The sequence below is a fragment of the Vigna umbellata genome, chromosome 5, assembly GCF_029865625.1.
Source record: "Vigna umbellata cultivar VRB3 chromosome 5, Vumbellata_1.0, whole genome shotgun sequence".
Lineage (NCBI taxonomy): Eukaryota > Viridiplantae > Streptophyta > Magnoliopsida > Fabales > Fabaceae > Vigna > Vigna umbellata.
This window is the reverse complement of record NC_142169.1, coordinates 15002675-15030618: the sequence shown is the minus strand read 5'-3', so window position 1 is coordinate 15030618 and position 27944 is coordinate 15002675. Positions and strand designations below refer to the sequence as shown.

Sequence of the window (27944 nt, the reverse complement as noted above, 5' to 3'; positions counted from 1 at the left end):
GTATTATCGATATTAGCTATTAGGTATCTTAGTCATTTTTCAATTATGCATATGTTTGGAAGTTTTAAATAATAGTTTTTTTTAAAAAAAAATATGTGGGAAAAAACTATTTGATTATTAGAGTAAGGCACATTCCCTAATAAATTTTAACAGTTGCAACTTAATTTCTTTTTCCTTTAAATGTAAAATTATTTGATTAGTTATTGAACATTGCCTTTCTTTTCTCTTTACAAAAATTGATCCTATTACATAAACTCTTTCATGTTGTATTATTTATTCTAATTCCAATTCAGTACAATGTTGTTTTCACTCAATTTTTTTTTATTTATGTGAGAAGAAAAGATGTGCTTAAAGTTATTTTTTCACAATATTTTTTCATGATATAATTACATAACTTTGGTTAAGGTAAAACATGCTTATGGCTGCGGTGGAAAGGATGAGGCTAAACTTTGTGAATTTTGTGAATTTTGGTATTTATAAACATAAACATGGGATGAGACAGAGTCTCAGGCTGTTGTGGACACACACACATGGGTCTTCCTTCAACTCCACACCCCAAATCCAACACCTAACACCCCCTTCCCATCTTCGTTTTCACCTTCTGCAATTCCTATTACGAAAAGATCTCTTTTTCATTTTTTGGGACACCCTTCTGCTTAATCTTTTATTTCTCTGGGGTGATTCTTATTATCATTTGATCTATAGGTGGAATTGCAGAAGGTTATTGATATGATTTATCTCTTGAACTCATCTGTTATCAGCCTTCATTGGTGCGTTTTTTGCTTTTTTTATTTTCTATCTTGATCATCTTGATCTTTTTGGACTTGGGTTTGATTTTTCTCAGTTTATTTTTATTTTTTATTTGTTCTTTTGGGGTTTATGGGGTATCAAAAAACTGTATTTTGGGGGTTTCTGTTCTGTAAGGTTCTTCTCTAGAACAGCTTAAAAAGAATAAAATATAATATATATTTTTTTAAATAAAATAACAAGTTGCTTGTGGGAGATGACAACACAAAAGCTTTGTGGGTTTTCGGTGAATGTGTGTATCGCAAGTCTGCATTTTTATTTTCTTTTGGTAAAAGATTTTCTTTTTTCTTTTCATGTTGATATTTCCTGAAGAAACCTTCTGTCTATGGGCATTGATTACTCTTAGTTCAGCTTGAAAATAGGCTCAGGTGGATGATTTATTAAACTTTTATTATTTGTTTTTATCTGATGTATTTTCAACTTTATTTTCTCTCAGTTTCCTTACCACCCTATTGTGATAGATGAAATTCAGTCCAGTCTTCTCCCAAGGATTAACAAATGAAGTTAGTTTTTTTTTTAATATGACTCTTTTGTTAAGTAAAAATAAAGATGAACATGTAATGTGGTCAATGGAGTGGTGAGCTTGAGAAGATCACGAGCTATGTATATGTGTTTTTAGTTGTTGTTTCTTGTGGCTTTGCTTGCCGAGGGATCTCATGTATTTGATAAAATTTTGTATCAGGCATAGAAACTGAATTGTTATGTACCATGAATTGTTTGGGATTCATCTGCTGCCAGTATGGAGGTCGAGAGATATGTTCATGTTGCAGTTCTTGGATGTATATCCTGATGTCCTGGACTTTCTCCACATGCCCTGCTAAGGAAATGATGATTGCAATGTACCAAATGTGGATGCCGCTGATGGATACATGACATAGTTGGAACTTGGAATTTCTTATAGGTTTTCAATTAATTGATTTGGATTATCCGATTCCAGTTGTAGTTGTAGGATCTAGGAGGTTAGCATGTGTGATTGAATAGTATAATTGGTTAGGATGGAGGCTAGGACTGTAGTTCTTAGTTGATGGTTGAATGTCATGCCATGATCGTCTGTTAGTAGTGGAAACAGTGAAATGATCATTTGAGACCTTCCCGAGGGATCACATTGGTAATTTCAAAGTAATTTTTTATCTCTTCAAGAAGATCTTAAGATCCACGTTACTGAATTGAATATCTGTGATGGGCTTGCCCCAGTTACCCCGAAATGAATCTGCTGAAAAGGTTGCACTTATGGGGGCAGCTTTAAACAGCTCACCTCAGTTTTCTGATGTGAGCCCCTCTGCTATAAGCAGCATGAACAGTGTATCTGTTAACACAGGTGGGTTGGCTGCATGTACTCGAGGATCTTCTTTTCACGATTTCCCGAAGAATGCCTCATTAGAAACTTCAAATGTTTCTGATAGTACGTTTTATAGAGGAGCCATGGAAGTTGCTTCAAATGTCCACAGTTTGAAGATTGGTTCAACGGATAGAAGTACTCCTTTTGCTTCAAAAACTGGACGCAATGTTCACATTCCTGCTTCAAGGGTTGTTGGTTTTGAATCAGGCAGAACTAATACTTCAATAGATGGTTTGGCTGATGTTCCAGCTGCAAATCTTCATTCTTCTGCTTTTACTAATTTCCCATCCAATGACACTGATTCTGCTAGTTCATTGGCCAGGAAGCGACTTTTATCTCCACTGAGCAGTATGCTCTCCCCAAGCCATTTTAAAGGTGATCCCCTTGACATTGGCCGCCGAAATAATGCGGTCGACCCCCTTGTAAGGAATGATAATGTTAGCAATTCTATGGCACAAGATAATAAGAAGGCAAATATTGGAAGTAAAATCACTACAATGTCTTCTTGGTCCTTGAGAAGTTGCTTTGAGCAAAAAACTGAGCCGCACAGTACAGAATCTTTTTTCCAATCTGATGATCCTTTGAAGGAAAATACAGGACTACTGTCTCATTGTAGTTCACCCACAGCAGGAATTGATCACTTTAGTGAATCAAGTCAGATTAGGCCTCAAAGTGGCATATTATCTGTGTCTCCTAAAAGCGTGAGCTCTCCTCTTTCTATGTCACCACTTGGTCCTAAATTTTCTGAAAGGATAAAAGCTATTGGTGGATGTAGGAAAGTTGTGGAAGAGATAAAGAATTGCAATATAACTGCACGGAGCATAGAAAAATCACTTGACAATTCTAACACATGCCTTATGTTAAATCATAAGGATGATGGTTCCGGAGTTGCATGTAAATCTTTTGATGCTGTTGAATTCTTATGCAAAGATTTCTGTCCATCTTCTCTGGATGATATTGGGGACATGAGTTGGTCACTATCTCGAGAATCAGGTCCCACCTCTCACTCCATGAGATTTACTAGAAGTTTGAGTGGGCTTTCGGTCAGGAGATCTTTAGTTGGTTCATTTGAGGAGTCTCTTTTATCTGGACGATTCTTATCTGGAAACTGTAGTAAGGTCTGGATCTATGCTAATTACAAAACTGTAATTGATCTTGTTCATGATTCTAAACTTCAGTGCAGTGTAAAGTTTTAGTAAACTGACCTGTGGTTTGTTTGCTTTTGTGTTTATTTCATGTAGAAAATTGATGGTTTTCTTGCTGTGCTAAGCATTACTGGTGGAAGCTTTTCTCCTAAATCACAGAAGCTTCCATTTTCTGTTACTAGCGTGGATGGAGATTGCTATTTGCTATATTATGCATCAATAGATCTTGCAGGAAATTCCTCTTCAAGCAAGTTTGGAGGCCAATTTCTAAAACCAGGGCTCAGAAATGATGATTCACAACTTGTAAAAAGCCGATTGCGTATACCAGTGAAGGGACGGATTCAACTGGTATTGATATACTTGTTTCAATTTATAAGTTTTAACCCCTGTATCTGAGTGCCTTTTCCTGATGAACCTATTAGAGGCTTCAATTTATACAAGCAGGGAATATTGTGGTACCCTTAACATTAAGGGAGAAAACAGATGTACTGTTAATAAAAAGTTGTGTATGGAACTATCAATAGAGGGGGTTGGGATACACAGTCAATGGATGTTTTATCTTCTCAATCATTGAGAAGGTACTGATTTCTTTCATTATATATATATATATATATATATATATATATATATATATATATATATATATATATATAATATGCATTTCTTCATTTGTGCCATGATGTGAGTGAGAATGTTTTAGGTGGAAGGAAAGATAAACGATTGATGTAATTGGAATGGACTTCGGTGCTTTGTCTGCTTTACTCCTTCTCAAATTCCTACAAACAAACAAATATATAAGCTGTGCTTCAATTATTCTCGTTCTTCTCTTCTCATTTTTCAATATTGCTTACATATTCCATTTTTGAGTTTCTACTTTCATGATATTTGTGCAGATTTGCATCTTTTTGTGCACAGCAAAAGCCTTACATTTGATTGCTCTGTGCAGGTGCTAAGCAATCCAGAAAAGACTCCCCTTCATACTTTCTTTTGCAACTATGATTTGAGTGACATGCCAGTTGGTACCAAAGTAAGATTTATCAGTCTGGTTGAATCTATTGCTCAATTGATTTGGACATTTTGCTCCCCAATGGCATAATTGTTGACATGGCTAATTTTAGCTTTTAACTTTGTTGAGATCAGTGTTGTCACTGTATGAGAGATGTGTAGAGGTGGTAACCCAAGAAACTGCCCACTTAAATATTTGTGGGCAGGGTGGCTTCCTCAAGAAGGTGACCTGCCTTAATTCAAAAGAAAAAGAAAATTAGAACCTGATTATAAGATTTATTTGTAAATCAACCATCAGCCGCATTAGACAGTATTATCATCGTTGAAATACTCAAATGAAGTGCTGGAACAGAGGAGAGAAAATACTCTAACATCCAATTGTCTTTTTTCTATGGTTTTTCTACTGGGTCTCGATAGATCTGTGGGGGTTAGCTTGTAAGTTGAAACTTAGTGGTACCCAGCATGTCCTGCTACATCTGGATGCTCTTCTTTTGGGTGCATCTGGTTATTATGTGTAGTTGTATGAGATGCTCAAATGTAGAAATCTATTAATTATAGTGTAAATGAGGATGATTTGAAATGGGAGGCTAGGGGTTATTAATACTTAACTTCTCCACATTAGCTGGGGCTATGGATACCTATCTGTAGTTCATAGAATGCTTCTTGTTTAAGTACATACTTATGGCAAGTATTTATTGAACAAAATCAATATAAAACCACTTTAGATTTCTTTTAAAGAGAAAATGCCCATTTTTTTCCTCTAAACATTACATTACATTGATCCTCCATTTGTTGGTAACATCCAATTGGTCCCCCAATGATGATAAATCCTTTCTGGAACCAATTTGAATTCTTAAAGTTTCTCTTATGCTTTGTTTGGTGGAAAGGGAAGAATGGAGAAGAGAAAGGAAGAGAAATAGGTGAGAAGTAGAGTGGAAATGAAAGTTTTTGGCTGAAGAGAAAATATTTTTATTATTCATTTATCATTGTTAGTGTTATTTTATTCATTCATTGTATTAAAAATATATTTGAATAAAAACAAAAATAAAATCTATCATGGATTAAATGACCCCATAATTGATTAAGCGGTTGTTTTAATGTGAATTATAGTTAAAAGAGTACATCATAATCAATTAACTGATTATGTTATGGTTGTTCTCACTTTCTATGCTTTTCTTCACAATCTTGCACGGATTCTGATTATGTTGGTCCCTCTCTCGATTTTCTCACTTTTCTCTCACCTTTAACCGTCCAACCACCCTGCTTCTGTCTTTCTCTTCATTTCCTCTGGCCCTCTGTGCAAATTCATACAAACGCTCAAGTAATTATGAAAAATGTTACTTTTCATCCTCATCCTTTATTTTCCATTCCATGCCCTTCTTCACCTTCAATTTGGAGGTATGAGATGAAACCCTTTTTATTCATTCCATCATGCAAATAATGGCTGGGTAAGTTTAGGACAAACTTAGATACTATTCATTTAATATAATGGTAATTACTAAAGTGAAACTCCAAATTTGATTGGAGAATAACACTAATTATAACTGTTATATAAAGTGTAAATTTTGTCCGTAAATTTTTCCACTCTGATTCTATTTTATTCCACTCACTCACTATAAGATATTCAAATACAGCTCAGAGGACTTTTGTTTGAGAAAATGTTTTTACAATTCCTGCTTTTACAGAATGTTGATATTGTTTTCACTTGTCAACGTTTTTGTCATTGTAAAATTGAATTCTTGATAATTTTTCATATTCCATGATGGTACTCACGTTTAATCAGGTTCATGTATCTCCTCTGATAAAACATACATTTGATTTATGATTCCAAATTTATGAGTGGTCTTTGAGTTATATTTCAAACCTATGTGTTATTTACTTATCAGTTTCTGATTTCTTGTTATATATGGTGTAGACATTCTTGCGCCAGAAAGTGACCCTTGAATCTTCCGGGTCCATTTCCCCTCAGTTGAAACAGAGATCACCTGGTTTTGGAAGTTGGATTGATAAGGGGATTGCACCAATGCAAAAGAATGATGACATTGCATGTGAAGGAGAAGTGATGCATGGAGATGCAGTTAATGTTGTAAATAAGACGAAATCTACTAATCAGGGAAATGGAAAGGGTTGTAGCTTGTTGAGTTTAATGAACAAAGAGGAGTCTTCAAACACAAAACTGGTTGGAGTCCCTTCTGCAGCAAAGCCTGACTATGAATATATTGCTGATAAATGTGAGAGGAATGAAAGAAAGGATTGTTGGGATAAAACATGTGATGGATCAAGGAAATCACCAAATTCCTGTTCAAAGGTGAAGGACAATTCTAGTAGTGGTGGTCCACTTCGCTATGCACTCCACCTACGCTTTATTTGCCCTTTTCCTAAGAAGACCAATAGATCTGCTCAAAAAAGCAAACATGCTTCTCTTAAAGAAAAATCTGGATTAAACATGGAAGGTGAACGAAGATTCTACTTATGTAATGATTTGAGGGTTGTGTTCCCTCAACGTCATTCAGATGCTGATGAGGGCAAGGTATGTGCATATGTCTTGTGGTTCTGTTACTTGATTGTGTGGAAAAGCAGCAATATGGCTTCAGATTGCTTGTGTGGAAAACTTTTTCAACTTTTTTTTTTCTGGTTCATTTTTATTGTTACTATTCTTGTGTTTTGTTCTTTGTTATCTTTACATTTAGAGCGATTCTTTGCATCCTTGTACTTCTTGGGTGTTATGTTTGTTGCTCAAACTTGACACATGGAAATTGCTTCAAGAAAGTGTTTGGTTAAACTTTTCTAAGTGGCTTATGAATAAGTTAAAAAGAGCTAAAAGGGTCACAAACTCAGTTTTGTAAGCTTAACATATCAAAAAAGGCTTATGCTCATCAATGATGACCAATCTGGCTTGTTAATGTGAGTGGTCATGTTTTCTAGGAGGCATATAAATTTGAATCCTTGTCCCATGATGTTGATTGAAACCCATGCTAGGATGTTAAATTCATTAAAAATGTCTAATCATTTCCCTTTTATCTATAAGGTTGAAAAGAATTCTGTTGCAGGAAGAATATGATTGATGTCTTGGTTTGTGTGTTGTGCAATTTGGAATCTATGTTTGCATTTCTTGCTCTGCGTAGTATGTGACAAGTCCTGTTGTGGTTTGTTTGGCAGTTGAATGTGGAATACCATTTCCCTGAAGATCCAAGGTACTTTGACATCAACTGAAATACTAGTTTACCTCAAAAAAAGAAAAAGAAAAAAGCATGCTGCTTTCGCTGACCCTCTTGTACATAATCACAAGTTTCTCTCCACTCGAGTCATGTCTTCTGGAAAAATAGCACTAACCCTTTTCCTCATGTAAATACTAAAACAATTTCAATAATTTAATGGGTTAACTATTTTCAATTCCTGACCTAATTATACAATTACCATTAAAAGTTGATGATGTGCATTGTGGAACTTGATTACCCTTTGAATTATATTACAGACCCAGAGCAGCTTTCTAAGAACTGCGTGTGGTAAATGGTTACAATCAAACTTGGACTCTTGAAAAAATTAGTGAGATTAGCGAATTTTTCTTTTGTTATACCTACGTTTTTTCTAGTTATTATTGATTTTTTGGTCGCTGATTCTAAATTATTTGGTTTCTTTAAAATATCAGTGCACTGCAGGAGATACAAGTTATACTTGTTGATTATTTAATAATAGAATGGATTTTAAAAGTGTAGTAGTTTGATATACACGAGTTTTGTGGTTTTGCTACAATAATTAGGCTTCATATAATTTTTTTTCCTTATTTTCAGTCGTTAATTTTGTTTAATGTGAGATTTAATTTTTTCAGAATGATCGTAATTTATATTTAATTTGTTTTTTTTTTTATAATATCGTTTAAATTATTGTCATGTGTTAGTTGGTGATTATTTTAATTTTTTATCAACTTTTTTTATTCACATTTTAAGTCAAAGTCAATATTGTGTTATGGGACAATCTTGGTGTTACGGCCACGTTAGTATATGTGTATTCCATTCTTAGTTTTTATTTTTTTTTAGTTCAATCTCAAATTTTGTTCATTTTATTCCATTCATATTTTAAATTTGAGAGGAAAACTCTTCGTTATTTTTTAAATTAGATAAAGAATTCTTCATCATTTTTAAAATTAAAAGAAAACATTTTCATTATTATTAAAATCGAAAGCAAAAATTTTTCATTATTTTTAAAATTAGAAGAAATTTTTTTCATTATTTGTAAAATTAGAAAAAAAAACTTTGCCATTGCTTTTAAAATTATAAAATAAATTCTTTAATATTTTTAAAATTAGAAGAAATACTCTAATTTAATTCAATACTTAGAATGAAAATTCTAATTTATTTTTAAAATTTAAATGAAAATTCATTATTATTTTTAAAATTAGAAGATAAATTTTTTATTATTTTTAAACTAACTCTAATCTTAATTTTTTTATGTAAAAGAAATAAAACATAAATTTAATAATATATTCTAATAATATAGTTAGAGTTGGTTTAAAAATGATGAAAAAATATTTAATAAAAATGTGAATTTTAATAAAAAATAAATTCAATCTCAATTTAAAGAGGGACAAAATTATGACTAAATTAAACAAAATTAATAAAAATTGGTAATAAATTGAACAAAATTAATGAAAATTAAGAATGAATTGAATATAAGACACTGACACATGATAATAACACTTGACACATAACACTGACATTGACTGACACATAACACTGATATTGCTACGTGGCATAATATTCACTTAATATTTGAATAACTTCTTCTAAATTAAGAAAAAAATCTAAAATAATTATTAATTTTTAAAAAGAATTAAAAAAATTAAAAGAAATCACAAATTGACATGTGGCATATAGTGATAATATGTCATTAAATATTTAGACAATATTATGAAAAAAGACAAAATTGAACACAATATCATAATGGAACACAATATCACGTATAACAAAATCAATTAAAAAAAGAAAAAAAGTGATATTAAACCTAATAATTAATAAATATGTAACATAAGATTTCAAAAAATACTTTTTTCATATTTATGTTTTATCAAAGTTTAGATTAATGAGAAGAGAATGAAAAATGAAGAGAAACGATGAAAAAACTTTTGAAGATTTAATAAACAAAGTCCATTTAAAAGAATTAAAAAATAATATATTTATAACGTGATAAAATTATCTTTATTATTATAAGTTATTAAATTATAGTTTTCATGTTGTTATTAATTATTGTCTTAATCAATTATGTGATTGAATACTGATAAGATGATATAATGTAAACATGTTTTAGTTTACTACCCAGGCCAGTGTAGGATATCATAATGGAGGAAAAAAACAAAGGTGAAAGCAAAACAATTTGAAAGGGGAGAAGTTCTTATAAGAATAACATGTCTCAATGCAATAAAAGGAATATATAAACGTTTTTTGTTTTCTTATTCTTTCCCACTGCCACTCTTTTGTCCTTTTCCCTCATTCCATAATCACAAATCAATTAGTATCCGCCCAAACAAACATTAATATATCTCCTTTTTCAACCATTCATTTATTGAAACAAACAAACAAACTTCTCTTATATTTTTCAGACATAATGGTACTTGAATTTTCTCTTAGGCTTAAATCTATTTTTAGTTTTCTAGCTAATTATGTTTGCAATTTTGATCTTTATAAAATTTATTGGTAAGTATATTTTTATCTTTTCATTTCAAAATTAAACAGATTTAGTTCAACATTAATGGATCAGCTAATTTTAAAAAATATTAATGTACCTAGCTTGATAATTAACATTAAAGTCTATTATTAAACCCTGCTATTACATTTTTCTGAAAGGATTTCTATTAAATTTTAGGATAATAAGTAACTAACGATTACTCATACATAAATATTTTCAGTTAGAAGAGAATTTAATTTTGAAAAATTAAAAGAATAAATATATAATATTTTTTTGTTACAAATCAAAACGTATTTATAAAATGATAGAAACTAAAATTCAATTTAAGTGTTATTGTTGCTATCCAGACCTCAGCAAGGTGGTATTCCTTAGTAACTTCCGCAGACAATGTAAGATATGATAATTTGGCAATTCATTAAAAATAAAATAACTTAAATATTTTAATTATTTTTTTAATTTTTTAAATTAAGATATCAATGTTTTATTAATATAATGAGTTATCAAATGTTATTTTATTTTAATGGTTTTCGAAAATGTTATTTTTCTCTATTAACGTTATTTGAAGACAGCTAATCCTCACTTGTTTAGTAACACGTTTGTTACCATAGATTCTCCTAGTCAAACATGAGATTAAGAAAGTTTTAAGAATATTTTTAATTGATTTCTTATAAAAAAAACATATTTTATTGGTTATAAAATATTTGTAATTTTTCAATTAAGTATTTGTTATTTAATTTTGATGTCAACTAGTGTGGTGTGAGTGTTACTTTGCATCATCATTGTTTACATATGTCCACATGAAAAAGTAAAATATGTATTATTAGGTTTTAAATTTCTTATAAATATGAATATTTTAGTGATTTTAGTTTTTTTTTTCAAATGTTTTAAAGTTGGTTGGGCCCTTCCACTATAATCCCTACTAATTTGATAAGAATTATTTCAAAAAATCACTTTTATTCTTAAACGAATTCTTTGAACAAGAACCACTTGACTAATAACTAAATATTCTTTGTCTAACAATTACAACTCACTAAAATAAGATAATTGTAGAAATTAGTGATCAAGGATCACAAGTTGCTTATTAGAAAGGTTGATCTTTTATTTATGTATGGAGGATTTGATATTCTCCTCTAGCTTGCTTATTGAACATAAATGATGATCTTCTTTGTGTTAGCATAAAGCTAAAGAGCAGAAATTTTGATGATGTCTCAAGTATCAAGTGCTCTTATTGGAGGAAGATCTTCATGAAGACTTGTTTTTATATTAAAGCTTCTATAATGTAGTAGATTTATGTATAAGATGTTGTTTAGATTTGATTCTATGTATTGTTTGTCTTAGGTTGGAAGTTTTTTTTACTGTGCATTCATTAAATGCATAATTAATTATCAAAATTGGATAATTGATATTTTTGGATGTATCGTTGAGTGATATCTCTATAAATTAGATTGAGACTCTCATTCTAAAATACGAAATACAAAATACGAAATAAGTGTATTTTGAAAAATCTTATCTGTAGTGTGCGGTGATAAGTGTTCTAGGGTTTGTTGAACCCTTGTGTTGTGACTTTGAGAACTTGGTGTGTTGGCACAAAGCGAGAACTTTCACAGAGAGTGTGATTGAGTGTTGTTGTTGCTAAGTTAAAAGCCTATCATCCTTTGTGAAGCATTCAGAGGAGATGTTCATCCTTTGTGAAGATTCAGAGGAGGTGTTCATACCTTGTGGGTTATAGGGGAAATGACTTTCATCTCTTGGGGTAACAAGAGAGGTGATTTCTAAACTTTTACAAATTGTTTTTTTATGATTGTAATTTGTAATTGTTTTGTGAGTAGTAAATTGTTTATCTTGATTTAAGATAAGCGACTGGATGTAGGATTGGTAAGATCCGAATTAGGATAAAATCATCTGTGCAAATTTCTCTCAACCTTACTCTATTTTTTTTATTTGCTTGATAAGTTTAATTGAGTAGAAATTAAAAGGCACACGTTCGTATTAAAAACCCTCTTGGTTTGTTATTCGATGCTAATCATTCTACTGCAGCCGCTATGATACTTTGAAGCTAAGTTGGCTTAAATGTTTTGTAATGTTTTAGTCCTATATACAACATGCATGATCTCTCCTTTTTTTTCTTCTTTTTGAAATGTCTTACACATGCTCTAAAGAAAATAGTTGTAAAATTATTTGAGGTCGTTGAACATTTCCGCTTTTTTTTTTGTAGTGTTTTTCTTTCGCCTCAAGAAATTACCTTTTCTTCAACATTCTAATCTTTGGATTCTAAATTGTAATGTTGTACAAAGTAAACAATACTTTCATAATTGAGTATTAATTTAAGGGATTGTTGAAGAAAAATAACTTTAACTTTTTTAGCAAAATATTATGTGACTTGTCTTTTGTCGAACATGTTTTTTTGACAGACGTAACTAATAAATATTCCCTGTATTTTAGAATAAATATTTATGCATTTTCATTTAATATGAGATTAACTTAATGTTATATGTTTATCTTTTGAATGAATTTGTATGATATTATTAAACGTAAACTAAGATGGTATACTGTTACATTTTCTATTAGAAAAAAAATACCTATCTCTTACTTTATCTTCTTTTTAGATTAACTATCATTTTTCAAACAAAATATAATTATATTTATATACTTAGTCTTGAATAGTAATAATAAAGGCATAAAAAGACAGTAAGTAAACTAAAAAAGAATAGAAAGAAGAGACAAGAAATTGATGCTACATTAAGTTAGCATACTCATAAAGCTTGTCAGGGTTATGGAACACAATCAATCAAACTTCTGTATCACACAGAATAAATCTTGTCCATTAGTAAAATACATTATTCTTCTATGTTTCTCAAACAGTATATGAACTACAGAAAAAAAAAATCTGTAATATTTTAAAATAATTATTTAAAACATATTTTAGTTCATTTATTTTTTATCTCATATATATATATATATATATATATATATATATATATATCCTTTGAATTGATTGACTTGCACTTGTTTTAATGATTTTTTTTCCTTTTCATGAGTATATCCTTTAAAACATATATTAACCATTTTTATTATCATGATGAGGTGACGGAGGGAGGGAAACATGTTTTATGTTTCCTTTTCATCATGTTAATATGTTATTATTACAATAGTTCATGAATTACATTAACGTTTGATTATTGTTGAGACGTGTAGAAAGTTTGTTAGTATTATAATAAGCATGTGATTGATGGTTTAATTTGTCTTGAAGAAGAATGTAAGAAAAAATTGGAATAGGTTAAGAGAATTGAAAAGATAGAGTGTGTCGTTTAGAAATGGTTTGAGAAAATGGTGGTGTGTGGTAGGTATAGATAGATAGATAGCTTGATAATAATTTGGCTAGAGAAGGAACTACATTGACAAGGTCCCTCGCAAGGCTTTATGAATAATAATTGCAGAAAGAAAACACCAAGGTCTCATCAAACTCTCTTTTTGAGTAGGAATCCACTTTACTCGATCTCAAACAACTCCCCTTCAATTTCTCACCCATCTCTTCCCCCTTTCAGCTTATCAACAAAACCCAGCTCTCTCCTCTTACCATTTTTTTTCCAAAAGGGAAATTACGAGAAAAGATAACTACTACACCACACAACAAACGAGGACACACTCATTATTTGACCTAAATCACTCCAAATCCCTTTCAAAATCAATCATGCTTCGTCTACCCATTCGCCAAAAAACAACTAAAAACAATGCAAACTTGCTTTTAACTTTTTTTCTTCCTCATATTTAACCTAATACAAAAACTTATCTGATTTCAAATATAGAGAAAATAAGAAACCACGGAAAATAAGATAAAGGGAAAAAAATGAAACTAACCTAAGAGTTAAGAAAGCATGAGAAAATTGATATAAATAAGGGATATCAATTATACTAAAACATTAGTAGGTCGGGATATTGGACTGAACCTAGCTAGCACTTGATAATTACTAAAACAAACCACATGACGAATTCCGTTCTCATCAGCCCTAACAAAAAGAAAGAAAAGAAAGGGGAAGAGAAAGACACCCTTCCGCTTCCGTAACACATAGTAATGAAGAAATGAAAACGTTTGTAACCTTTTTAAGAAAACTAAGTAACGACGTTAACGCGGAGCTCAACGAATGAGCGTGTTCACAAGCGGAGAGTGAGGTCGAGGTTCACGTGGTCGGAAGCGTCGACATTGTGGGAAAGGACTTGTTGTTGTTGGGGTACGGTGGAAGACGCGGCGTGGAACGGAACGGGGAGGGTAGCGGCGGTCACGTAAGGGTGAGTGGTTTGGAACTGCAGGGGCTCCACATCCAGCCAGTAGGGATGGTGGAAGAAGAGCCCGGTGGAGGGCTCCAGTGGCTCCAACATGGGCCTGGGTCTGGGCTCGGTTTGCTTGAGGGCAGGCTCCAGCGGCAGGGGGGGCGGCGGGAGAAGCCCGTTGGTCTGTCTCCTCGCGGCTGCTCGCTCCAGCTTGTGTGCGTTTTGGTGGCCGCCGAGGGCTTGCGAGGTGTAGAACTTGCGGTGGCAGAAATGGCATTGGAAGGTGCGTGTGGTGGCTGCAGCGGTGGTGGTGGTGGTTGTGGTAGTGTTGACGGTGGTGGAAGGTGGTGGTAGTGGTCTCTTTACACCACCGTTTGTGGGCTGCTTCAGGAACTCATACATGGCCGTTGGGTCTGCCATTGCAATGTTTATCTGTGGTGGTGAGAGTGAACAATGTGAACAGAGAATAGTATGAATGGTTTATATAATGTGAAGAGGAGGGAGAGGGTGGAAGGGTTAAGGGTTTATTCTCGTTGTAAGTTTTGGTTTGTATGTGAAGCAACCTTCTTTTCTCAGGGTTGGGCGAATACGATTGGTTTGTATATCAAATGACCGATTTGCCTACCCTCTATGGATTATATCCTTCCGACAATGTTTCCCCATGACCCACCTTATAAATAAGTTTTTTTTTTTTTAATAAAACATGGTGGGAAAATGATGATTAAGTTTATGATAACAGGTTTTACCTCTACTAAATACACGTAGTAAATGAGTGTTCAATAGTTGAAGCAAATATATATATATATATATATATATATATATATATATATATATATATACTTGGGCGATAGTGATGAGGTTTTGAGATGCAAAAAATGGCCGCGAAAGATGGCTTTTCTAACAGGGTAATGTTAGTTGCAACGTTACGGGGAATGGAGAAAACAAAAAAAAGGGATTGCAAAGTATATACGGCAGAAGATAAAGGTGAAGTGAGATGGTTTTATTATAAAGTAATGGGGTGTTAGCAGAGTGAGAGAGGAGAATGTGTGGGAACTTAAGGACTTAATGTAGATAAACGGGGAGGGCGAAAAGTTAAGAGTTGGTTTGTTTTTTGGTATTTTTGGTGTGTGAAAGATGGGGACAAAAGAGATATAATATTGAAAAGGAGGGCAGTGTGGGAAGAAGATAAAATGGTAAGAGGAATCAAAGGACGTGACGTGAGTGATATGCAGAAAAGGACAAGAAGTGGGAGCACTTACTGGTAGTACTAGACACTACAGTAGCAGCAGCCTGGTTCTGTGTGTGTGTGTGTGGAGGTGTGAGGAATGAGAGTGCAGTTAGGATGAGAGTGTTTGCGTCTGATTCTGACATCGCACACACATACACACATCCCGCAACTCGCTTTTCTCTCAATATGTCACCCTCTCATTATTCGACACCTCACCAATACGGTTAGGCCATGAGGCACCTCGCTCGTTCTAGGGGCCACGTATGAGAGAGACCAATTACACTAAACTAAACCCAACGATAAATCAAGCAATTATATAAATATATTTGAAACAAGTTTTCTTAGAAGGAATATTGTTGAACGTATGTATGGGGGATGGTGAGGGATTATGACAAGGACATTTGATTAGATTATCAAAGTGATTGAGGGTTTGTGTTGTGTGGTGGTGTGTTGCGGTGCAAGCAGAGTGGCAGAAATTATTCAATCACTCTCCTCCTCCCAAGCCAAAGTGGGTTTCATGCCACATTCTCTCACTGCAATTCAGAGATATGGGTCATATGTCATCTATAGATACCTCTGCCTTCACGTTTCATGTTCCTTTCGCTTACCCTAATGGGTTTGTTCTATGATGTTCAGCCTCCAAATTGCACCCTCTCTCACTCTCTCTCTCTCTCTCTCCAGGTGTGAAATCGCGTGATGAATAGAATAACGGCATCATGCAGGTTTCTGTGGTCATATGAAATTTGGCTGTCACGTTTTCTTTAACTAGCTAGCTAGGACTCAGAAAAAACACAGATAAGACGCACAGATGTAGGTTATCTGATGCATTAATTACGATGCGTCTCTCCATGTTCTCGTCTCTACTTTTTCTTAGGTAATTTCAAATTATAGAATAAACTACTGTTATTTAATTAAGAAGTATATTCTGTTTTTTTTATACGTCGCTGATTATTCCCTTTGTACAACTAAATGATTGTGTAGTTAATAAAACCAAACCAAACAAAAACAATGCTATTTACAACAGTAAAATAGAATAACCCTTTTTTCAATCTTCTTGTCAACAATAGAATGAAGACTAAACAATCCAAAAGTAGAACGGAAATAGTATCTTTATTTGCGATGCATACAGTAAACCTTTTAATTTTATATACTTTTATATTCAAAATATACATAAATTATACAGTATTATTGAAATTGATTATATATATATATGTGTGTGTATATACCAGTTTAATTGTTAAAGTATTAGTAAGTATACTATTTTTTTCTATACAAAACATATTATAACCTCAATAAAAACATGAGTGCACACGAAATACATTAAATAATTATAAAATCACATCTTAATTTTTATTTTTTTTAATTTTTTATATTTTATTTGAATCTATCTCTTGTTTTATTTCGTACGGTTTATGTTTCTCTCTACCCACTCTCCAGATATATACACTCTAGAAGAGTGACAATGTTTTTCCATTATTGTTGGAGCACACCAACTTCACAAACTCAAGTTTCCATATTCTCCTAAAGCAAATTCTAAAACAAAACCCATATTTATTTATTTTCTTTTAGTTATACTACGTTTTCTAGAGCTGTTTGCCGTCAAGTTGTGAGTTAATGCGGCACGCGATATCTGTCATTCCCTTCCAATAAGGCTTAGTGTCTTGAAAAAAAATTAATTTTAATTATAAAAAATAATCAAATTTGATTATTATATAAAAATTCTAATAAATTGAATAATGATATTACAGTTATAAATTATTAACAAAAAGAAATATTAAGTGTACTACTCGACGAGATAACATTGGTATTTTATATGGATATCTTTTGGATTAATTGTTTAAATAGTATTAGGATATTTAATATATTAGATAAATATAATTTAGGTATTAAAACTTTTGGATGAAATTAATAGGTAAAACTTAATTCAAATATTATAAATAGGTTGACACATTAATTAAGTAAACATTGTTTATTTACTATTTATTTATTGTATATTTATTACTTCTTGCTAATTTAAGTGTTATAATGTCTTTCTAGACACTATTATTCCGTCAATGAATATTGAATGAGATATATTAAAATCTACAACAAAGACAAGTATAGACATTAAGTTGAGGAGCATTTGTTAGTTTTGTAAACTTTTATAAGAATATTTCACACCTACTATGAGACCAAGTTCGAGTTTAAACATCATATGGTATATGCAAGAAAAATGGATGACAATGAGAGAAAGCAAATAATCGAGACACACAAGAACCATGCCAATGAGATGAAATTACTCATGGAGAGTTTTGGGAGGAGTTGTTTGAATTCAAGAAATGAAAAGATGAAGACACTAACACAAAAATCACATTTCATAGCGAGTTTTTAAACTAATTGAAATCCACCTAATATAATAAGTGACATAATAGTGACATAACAATAAATAAGTTGACACTTTTTATATCGATTCTCGCTATAACAGGTATAAAAAGTGAACGCGATGAAATTTTTGTAATAAAGAAAAAACTATTTATACAAATTCTAGTTATAACCAATATAGAAAGTGTGCATGGTGACATTTTTATAGTAAAGAAAAACATTTCTATACCGATTATGTTATAATCGGTATAGAAAGTAGTTTCTTATTTTTTTTTTATTTGTAACACAAACACTCACTAGGAGTTCTCAAATCCCTAACTTTCATTCTCCTTCTTTTTTCTCTCCACATCAATTCTTTAAACACATACCATCATTTCTTCCAAACCACCCTTACTTCATTTCCTTTCTCTGTCTTCTCATTCCCTCCCATCGTCTTTGCCAAAGCGGCTCACAACTTGGATGAGTGCCTCACAAACCTACATGGTGGTGATCTAATTTGCTTCGGTGTGTCGACGATGATGAAACAGGTGGTCACTAGTGTTGTGATCATGAATATCTGGTGTGATCTGTTGTTTTTCGTGGTAGGTGGTGTTATAATTGAAGTACAATGATGGTAGCCAAAGAGGAAAGGAAGTTGAAACCAAAGAAGAAGAAAGAAGAGGTTTATTAATTAATTTATTGTTTTCCTTTTACATGTTAGTTTTATGCTTTTCAAATTTATCTCATCAAAGATTATTTATGAAGCCTCTAGATATTACAGTGGTTTCGAAAGTTTACATACATTGTGAAGCTTGCTCGTAGGAAATCAAGAGATTCATTGAGAAAATGAAAGGTTTGTTCTATTATGTAAAAATGGAGGAAGGAAAGAGGGTAATATTGAACGAAATTAGAAATGGGAACTTATTATATGGATTTCGGTCTTAACTTTTATAAAAAGGGGCACTTTCTATGCTGGTTTTGGAATCAGTATAGAAAGAAATTGTTTTTTTAATGAATATATTTATACCAGTTTCAAAATCAATATAAAAAACCTTTTTTAATCGATATAAAAAGGATTTTTTGCACTAGTGAGATATGAACACCTTGAGAGCGAAAAACACTCAAATGAGAAGGAAGTTAGTCCAAACACCAAACAAAACCTGTGACAATGTCGATGGACCTAGCAAGTTACAATAGGTGCTTCATCTCAACTACATCAATATGCCCTAGAGACAAAGGTTGAAAGAATTCAAAACAATGGTTTTGCATTGACACTTTTATTGGACGATATAACGAAAATTATTTTTCCGTTGAATTGGAAAACTCTTCTTAGAAAAAGTTTTTTTATCACCAACTATCCAATCACAAGTATTTCAATCGTGGCTCAGTTGTCTTACTAGTATAGTATTCAAGTTTACTATGATTTGGCATAAAAAGCTATGCAACCTTGGAAGGTAAGTACTATTAGTTATCAAGGATTATGTATGAAGAAGAGAATAATAATTAATGCTTCATGAAGTACATCTAATGCTTCTCAACAATCCATCTCGAAAGATGATAGAAGAATAAAAAGAGGTTGAAAAAGGTTTAAATATAGTCAATGGCCAAAACAAAGTTTGCAATGACTACTTTCTTCAAGTTACTATTTAAAGATATACATCGAAGAGAATATACATAAAAGATAAGCCATTGTTTTGCAAGCGTTGAAATTCTACCAAATTTTATCTATGCTCAAAAGCTTTGTAAGAACATAATTTATGTTCAACATTTATCAAACTAGTTGAGAGTGCTTAGCCACCACAAGAACTTTCATCATTATCAATGTATTTTTGTCGATGGAAATAAATTTATTGGTAAATCCAAATTTACCGATGGATTCTATTAACGAGTTTTATAATTTAAATTATCAACAAATATTTATGTTTGTAATAAATTTGTTAATAAAATTTGTTTGTAAGATCCCTTGATAGTTTAGAATTTTTATTACCAATGGATATTTTCATTAGTAATTTATCTTACGGCCAACTCCATCAATAAATTTCACCGGTAACTTGTAACTTATATTACCGACATATTTTTGTGCCAAGTTTGATTATTTCTTTTAATATATTAAGAAAAGATTGGTGAGAAGAAGAAAGCAAGAATATGAGAAGGAAGAGGAGGAGAATAAGGAAAAGGAGAATGAGAAGCTAGAACCGGTTAGGGTAGCAAAAGCGGGATGATGACATGGAGGCATCACGACAACGTAGAGGTAGTCAATGACGCAGAGGGACGACAATGGAAGCTAGAGTTGAAGGAGGAGGAAGAAGAGGAGAAGAAGCTAGAAGAGAAAAAGGAGGAGAATGAAGAGGAGGACAAGAACGAGGAGTTAGATTCATTGATAGTGGAGATGGACGCAACGACGACAATGACAACGTTGAAGGCCTGGTGAGGAGGAGAAAAGGAGGGAGACAGAGAAGAAAATAAAATAAAAAAAAAAGAGGGAGATGAGTTGTTGCAAGCGACATAAATTTTCCAATATTAAAGTCAAGTGGGTCAACTCACAATCGAATAATGACAGTTCAGTTATTACTCTTTAATTACAATAGTCGTACTTGATTATAATTATAACTTTTAGCCTAGTGGAAGCACTCGATCCAACAAATGGTATCAAAGCCAAGTTGAGTATTCTTAGTGAGATAATTACTAAGGGAGAGATTGTTGTTGAAAGCGAAATCAATTATCTTGTGGTGGAGACCAAGTGAGTGATGTCATAATTAAATCTCGTGACACTTGATTTGTTACTCTCATGGGTAGAATAGTTGTGCCCTAATTGTTAATTATAGTTTTTGGCTTAGTGGTAGGTTGTAAATCAAATAAGGTTAAGCTCAATTCAAGTTAGGTTAGATCAAAACCATGTCAAGTAGGTCAAATTGGGAATAGATAGGATAAGTCAAGTCAAGTTCAAGTCAGGCTAAATTGGATAGGGTTGAATCAAGATGAGATCCATGTTAGGAAGAGCATAAGTTAGGCTAAGGTAAGTCGAATCCAAGTTGAGCCGAGACAGCTCAAGTCCATGCCAAGTAAAGTCATTCTAAGTTAAGATCAAATAAAACCAGTTTGAGCTTAGGCCAAGTTGAGATAACATAGGCTTCACTAGTACAAAAACATCGTATAACGTCGGTGTTTTTTGGCCTTTCACGTCGAATTTGAGATTGACGTCATATCAGAAGACATTAAATTGACGTCGAACATAGAACAATTCGACGCATAGTAAAGCAAATTAACGCCAAATTTTGTCAATATTCGATGTTAATCAATTTTTTTTTTGTTTTTTTAATTAATTGTGATTTTTTTTACAACTCTACGAGACCTGAAAAGCAGAAAAACAACAAATTTCAGTTTTTGGTATTTTATAAAGTATGAACTATGAACGTGTGATGCAATATCAAAAACAAACCACAATAACAAACAACAAACAAGTTCAATCAAACAACAACAACAAACATGTTCAACCAAACAACAACAATAAACAAATTCAACAAAAAAAAACAACTGACAAGTTTAACAAATATGTTCTTCAAAGTGAAAACGAAAACTAACCTTCAAAAGGTGGGTTCGTCGGAATAAAGTGTTGCCATCAGTGAGAGAGAAAGTAGAATGTGCCTATGAAGGACAAGAACACGAAAATAATCGGTCAAAACCAACAAAAATCATACCTAAAGCAGTTAATTAACATGCATTTGTAACAAATGAAAGAAAGATTACATGTGATGGTCGTCAAACTTCGTTCTAGAAAAGTTTGAGCAGAGAAGAGGGTATCGCACGCTAAGATAAAGTAAATGAATTCTCAATCTCTCGCTCAAACTTTTATTGAATTCACTAACCTTTTAACGTCTAACGCTGAGTTATTTGACATTTTATATCCTTTTTGACGTCTAATTCTAGGGAATTCGACGTCATACGTAAATACATTTTCACCTTCGCGCCAACCATGTTCGCAAAATTTACCCAATATAACAAATTAACCTCGAATTATAATTCTAAACGACGTATATTAATTGCATTTATTTACAAAAATGTCACAGGTCATTTTTAACGTTGGCTATTCAGTGGTTAGATGTTGAACGCGTGACGTTATACGTTATTTTTGCACTAGTGCTTAGATCGAGCTAGTCTTCTAAGTCCACTTTAGATTAAATGGCCATAAAATTGGGTTGTGTTAGCCTGGGTCCATGTTATATTAAGTCATGGAAAGTCCACATTGTGTCAAATTAGGTTGAGTCAAAGTGTTAAACTGAGATTGGTCGCACAAACTCAGAACAAAGTCTGGTCCGCACTAATGTAGCATAGGGCAACCAGAATATCACTTCTAGGATTCAACAGAATTAAGTTTTAAAATGTAGAGTTAAGTCTTGTATTTATTTACTATCTAATAACTACTAATGCAAGGTGGGGACAGTAAAAAAAATAAAATGAAAAGAAATGAAACTAAAAAGAAAATTTGTTTAAAAGATAGAAAGAAAATTAAAATGAAATGAAATAAAAGAAATTAGTATTCTAAACTACCTAAAATAGAAACAGAATCTAAAACTCAACTAGTATGATCTACCTAAGCTAATAGTAAACAAAAGCAAACTTTATTTAAAATGCAACATTCAAAATAATAGGAGATCACTACCTAAACTAAAACCAACATACAAACCATTCAACAAATGTAAAGGAATTAAAGAATAGAGCTAAAGACATACACAAAATTCACAATCATAGACAAATGCAAATTGATTTGGATGAAAAAGTCACAATTGCACTTCAGGAAGACATCCTCTAAAGATTTAAACTCACTTTGGAGTATTTTGGTTCATACTACAAAACCTGTTTTGGCAATTCACACTCATTCACCAAACCAAAGTACATAAACCTAATCACCAAACAATTTTATTTTCACATTCAATCAAGACCAACAAAAATAAAACCAAACCTCTTCTATACTGCAATTCAATGCTAAATCTATAAGCTAAACTAAGCTAGCATATTCAACTCATCACAAACAGCAACTAAAATCAAGTAATAAAACCTAAACTATTATCAACCAATCAAACGAATCAATAAAAGGAATCAGAATTTCATTAAACTTTGAAGATAAAAGTACATGATACCAAAAATCACCGAAAATCACGGTCTGTCACCCTCGCAACTCAGTGAAATCTAGAATCGAAGAAAAACGCGATAAACCCTAGCCTATGAAAGCGATAAACCTAGAACGTAGCGTCTGTCACTCGCCACTCTCTACTCTATGAAACTAAAGAATGTAAAAGTTGTCTCTCGCTCTCGCGATCTCCAAGTCTCGTGAGTGGAGTCTGTCACCCTCCACCCTTCACACCTCAAAAATCTATTTACACGCCTTTTTATAGGGTCAGAGACAGAGGGAAAGGGGAAAAGGGAAACCTTGGCAGCTTGGACGCTTCGTGCTTCCCATCGGACGGTATCCGTTCTTTCTTTGTGAGCTCAATCTCCAACCATCCGATCATCTCCACGTGGCAGCTCTAGTCAGCTCTTCTTCTCCGGGCAGGGTCGCTCTAGTAAGTGGCACTTGAGCCATGGAGCTCTCTCTCTTCGTCTTACTTTCGCCTTTTGTCCTAGCTCGAAAAGAGTGCTTTTCCTCATTTGGACCTTTGCTCGAGAGAGTGTTTCGCTCAAATGAATTGCTGGATCAAGAGACCCCTACGACATCAGCTTCACACACCAAAACGACGTCGTCCTACTAACTGGAGCCCAAGGTCCAGCCAGCCCAATCCATATCTGCAGCAACATTTGCATTTCAGCCCAAAGCTTTTCAATTGATTCTTGTCAACAGTAGTGGCCCAATTTCAATCCAATCAGCTCCAATTCAAAACAGCCCAAGTTTAATCCATTCTGCCCAAGATTTCTGCAATAAAGAAAAATCAGTACAAAAATTAAAGAAAGTAAAAGAAATTTAACAAGTAAAAAGAGAGAATGTTTAACAAAAGATTTTCTAAAAAAAATATTAATATCCTAATTATTTACAGACACTAAAAATTACTCCTAAAAACCTAATTTTAACTACAATTTTACAAAACTACAAATATAAAGAAAAATCCTAAAACTAGCCTAATTCTAAACAATTAGAAACAAAAATAGACTAAGAAAGACTTCTAAACCTAGAAAAATATGCAAATATAGAGAGTTATCACAAAGTTAGGGCTTAACTTAAGCCAAGATGAACCCTAAGTCAATCTAAGTCTATTAAGGTTCAAGTTAGGCCGAACCAATCTAGGTCCACATAAATGGAGGTGGTCTACATCCACATATAGATGAGTAAACCATTGATTTGTTCTATGAAAAATTCCCTTTTAGTTTTCTTTATTCTTTGAAATCTTTTCCTTTGAATTTTCGACATACCCTTGATCTAAAGAATCTGAAACAAATGAATTTGTTGGTATTTGAACAAATATGAAGAAGTGGTATTCATTAAGGAGTTCGTCAAAATACACCCTACCTCCGTGGTTGTTGAGTAATGACATTAGACATAAAAGGATTTTGTTGGCTCCTTTAACAATTGGTACATTTGATTAAGGTAAAAGTGACCTCCTTGTTCTCATAGATGATTGGACCATTTGCTTCTCTATAAGACTATAAATATGTCATTATAGTCCTTATTTTGGGCTCAAGGCATGCTTTAATCGAAGGATATTATTGTTATACAATTAAATACAACATTACATCTTGGACACGAAGGCATGTCCTTATAACTTTCAAACTAAGTTCTAGTGTAAATATTCTCTAGGGATACAAATAATATATTTTTCTTCTTGGTTGAACATAATCAACTCCTTCTCAATAGTATCTTCAGTAATTATTGGTCTCTCACATGCCTTAGATTGATATCATCATTAATTTCAACTTTGAATGGGTGTTGTGAAAGTGTTACTACTCCATTGAACATTTTGGATTTCAACTAAATCATCAACCTTTAATAGTTGTTAAGATCTCTTCAGTCAAACTACATCAATTCTTCGATTTTCTTTCTTTAAGAGACTTCTCTAACGTATGTTATCATATATATGGTTGTATTTATCAATATACATATTATGTTTAAACACCTACCTTAATCTTCATTAGTTTAGTAACATTATTCTTGTGAAATCATCAATATATATTGTTTTTCTCTATACATATATTATAGTTTAGACTATTTCAATCTTTCACTAGTATTAAGGAATATTTAACACTGATTATTTTGGACATTATGTTTCAATTTAACACCCAAAGCATATCCAATCGAGGTAAAAAATGGTAGATTTTTTTACCTAAACTTTCGTATTAGGCTTCATTTCTTACTAAAACTAAAGCCTAATCCATTTTTTTTTATTTTTCATTATTTTGAGCTTCCTCTTTCATTCACTTTTTTGTTTTTTTTTTATATTCATTAACCTTTGTTTTCTCCATCATATTCTCACCTCCATACAAAAAAAAAAACTAAGGCATGAGATCCATCATCTTCATCTCTACATTAAGAACCCAGCTCATGCTGCAAAAAATCCATATTTGAAAAAAATTCAAATCCAACCAAACATAAAAAAAAAATCCATATTTGAAAAAATTCAAGTCCAACCAAAAATCAAAATTTGCAAAAATCAGAGCACCAAAAATCACAATCCGCAAAAATTAGGACAACCCAAAATATCAATCAAAACCCATGTGGGTCACCTTCATTGTGGAGTCTCAATGAAAAACACAAACTCAATAAAAAGTGCATGAAAACAGATCAAATGAGGAAGAAAAAAAAAGTTAATGATCCTTCACTCGACATTGAGCAGTGGCAATATTAGGTAAAAGTGCTCAAGAACAAAGAAGAATGAGGAAAGGAGGGAGGAGTAGTGGACATGAGAAGAAAGCAACTTCTATAAATACAAAATACTTGACGCATATGTAAAATTTCAGAAAAAATAACCTTTAAGTAGATGTATAGGTTTTGGTTATTCATAAAACTAAAATCTAAATACATTTAGACATCTGTGTTACAAATAACTGAAGTTTAGAACTTTATCCAAAAATTAAATAAAAAATATATAAATGACATTTTTTTTATAATAATAAAACTTTTAGATACCGATTGTCATACAACTAAAGTAAACTACGTATATGTTTCGGTTTTACTTAGAACTAAAGCTTAAATATTTTCAATAATTTTAAAAATATCACTGTAGACTTTAATTTTTTTTAAATCAGAACACGTTAAATGAGTTTTTTATACTAATGTATTATGAACAATTTTATATTAAATATTTTGTTAAACTAATTTCTCTTCTGATAATAAGATAAGACAAAAGAAAATAAATAAAGAAGTTTACGTGAAAGATATATTAAAAAATAAATATGTGAAAAAAAGGAATTATTTTTATATAGTTATAAATTTTTATAAAACTGAAGCTTTCTATTTCTTTTTCGGAAGGTTGTTTTCTTATATATATATATATATATATATATATATATATATATATATATATATATATATATATATATATAAATTTACCTTTAAATTCACTTATTAATTTTTTTTCTTGTTTGTATAAGAGAAAGAAAATCAATAAACTTATCATTTAATAAAATAATAACGCCTATTTAATGAAATAAGATGATCAATTTATTGAATACTGTGTTGTCACTGTTAATATTGAAAAAAAAAATACAATAGAATAAGTCATATCGATGGTTGAAATCGCGTAACTATCAATTCTTCGTACTAATTGTACTTATCTTATCCACGCTAATAATTTAATTATTTCATAATCATTATAACTCATGTCACTATCCATAGTGAAGATTGATAAAGTCGAATATTAGATATAAAAAGGTTGGAGTGAAATAATTTGACTTACCGAAAGATTAAGAACGACTTAACCATTTTTAACAATGTTTTAATGAACAGTTAAGAAGATCAAAGATATAAAAAGAAATCAAAGATAAAAAGAAAACTATAATCATAAAAAAATAAGCATAAAAGTCTCTAAATATAAAAAAATATAAAAGTAAATACAAAAATATACAGTAAAAGGTTCAATTCAAAATATAAGGTTTTTACACACAAGTGTGAAAGTCCTTTACTAAAATTTACTTCAAATTTAAATATTTATTACCCAATATGATGTGTGATCCACTTATAGAAATTCAATGTGCCCTTGATTTACTTCAAAGGCATTGATAGAGTCGTGTTTGAATAGAATGTTGGCTCAGGCTTGCTTCCGTGTATGAATCAGCTGCTTGAATCAAAATTCAAAATCAGCGAACATCAAATAAACACGTGTGGATTTGCTTGGATTACATGAAATCAATTAAACAGATGAATTTTGGTGCCAATTCAGCACCTGCTGCCACGTGTAGATATACTTCAACCAGTTTCAAGTTCTTCAATTAAACTAAAGAATTTAACTGCTTTCCAAGATTGTTTCAAGTGCTTAATCAAAAGCCACTTAATTAAATTGCTATGACAAAATCAAAATTCATTTACTTCAATTGATTAATCCATAACTTCAAATACATCAATTACCGAATGCAATTAAATTGTTTGCACTAGCCCCTACACATTTTTAACACTTCTAGCATTTACCTTTCTTTTTAACAATTTTAGCATTCTCTTACATAGATATTGCTATTTTGCTTAACTCTACGTCAAAAGGTATTTGAGCCAGCATATCTTGGCTTACATTACCATCTACGCAGTGACAGACCTATATATACACAAGTGTACAGGTGTAACCCTGATTTTGTTATAATTATTATTAAGTATCTGAAAAAAATTTATTTTGCCCCCTTAATCTTATATATTCGAACCCACTCGTCATTGCTCTATGATATACATGTGTGTAGTTGAAATCGTACAAATACACCACATGACTTGAAAGGAAATTGCCCCTACTAACTTAAGGTTTTAGATTAACTAAAGTCACGTTCTAAATTTTAATAGTTCTAATTCGGCCCCTTATCAAATTAGAAGATTACTTTAGGTATTTACACAACCGTTTACGATAAATATGTTCTTGATAAAGGCATGAGATTAATAGATTTCAATGTTAATTTAACACTTATCTTGTTTTGATTCTATATAAAATGCTTGATAATTAACCCA

At 31.8% G+C, this 27944-nt stretch overlaps 2 protein-coding genes across 3 annotated transcripts; one reads left to right on the top strand and one right to left on the bottom strand.

Annotated features, from left to right (window-relative positions):
• The first annotated feature begins 502 nt into the window (after positions 1 to 502).
• On the top strand, positions 503 to 7689 carry LOC124820084 (uncharacterized). 2 transcript variants are annotated; one of them, XM_088116416.1, is made up of 6 exons: positions 503 to 720; positions 1490 to 3264; positions 3388 to 3639; positions 4238 to 4318; positions 6212 to 6826; positions 7456 to 7689. In XM_088116416.1, the coding sequence occupies exons 2-6, from the start codon at positions 1987 to 1989 to the stop codon at positions 7507 to 7509; spliced, it is 2280 nt and encodes a 759-aa protein (XP_087972542.1). In that variant the 5' UTR covers positions 503 to 720; positions 1490 to 1986; the 3' UTR covers positions 7510 to 7689. The 2 variants fall into 2 exon arrangements, with proteins under 2 accessions (XP_087972542.1, XP_047147670.1); XM_047291714.2 differs by having other exon boundaries at positions 503 to 770.
• A 6441-nt stretch (positions 7690 to 14130) lies between these two features.
• Positions 14131 to 14667, bottom strand: KNU (C2H2 and C2HC zinc fingers superfamily protein). The gene has a single exon (XM_088115631.1). The coding sequence runs from the start codon at positions 14665 to 14667 to the stop codon at positions 14131 to 14133; it is 537 nt and encodes a 178-aa protein (XP_087971757.1).
• Positions 14668 to 27944: the final 13277 nt, after the last annotated feature.

What these genes read in the sequence shown, in the direction of transcription:
- LOC124820084 (XM_088116416.1), top strand. Translation starts at nt 1,987, where the DNA reads ATGGGCTTGCCCCAGTTACCCCGAAATGAATCTGCTGAAAAGGTTGCA. An exon ending in TATCTGGAAACTGTAGTAAG is followed by an intron (nt 3,265 to 3,387) that starts GTCTGGATCTAT and finishes TATTTCATGTAG; the next exon opens with AAAATTGATGGTTTTCTTGC. An exon ending in ACATGCCAGTTGGTACCAAA is followed by an intron (nt 4,319 to 6,211) that starts GTAAGATTTATC and finishes TATATGGTGTAG; the next exon opens with ACATTCTTGCGCCAGAAAGT.
- KNU (XM_088115631.1), bottom strand. Translation starts at nt 14,667, where the DNA reads ATGGCAGACCCAACGGCCATGTATGAGTTCCTGAAGCAGCCCACAAAC.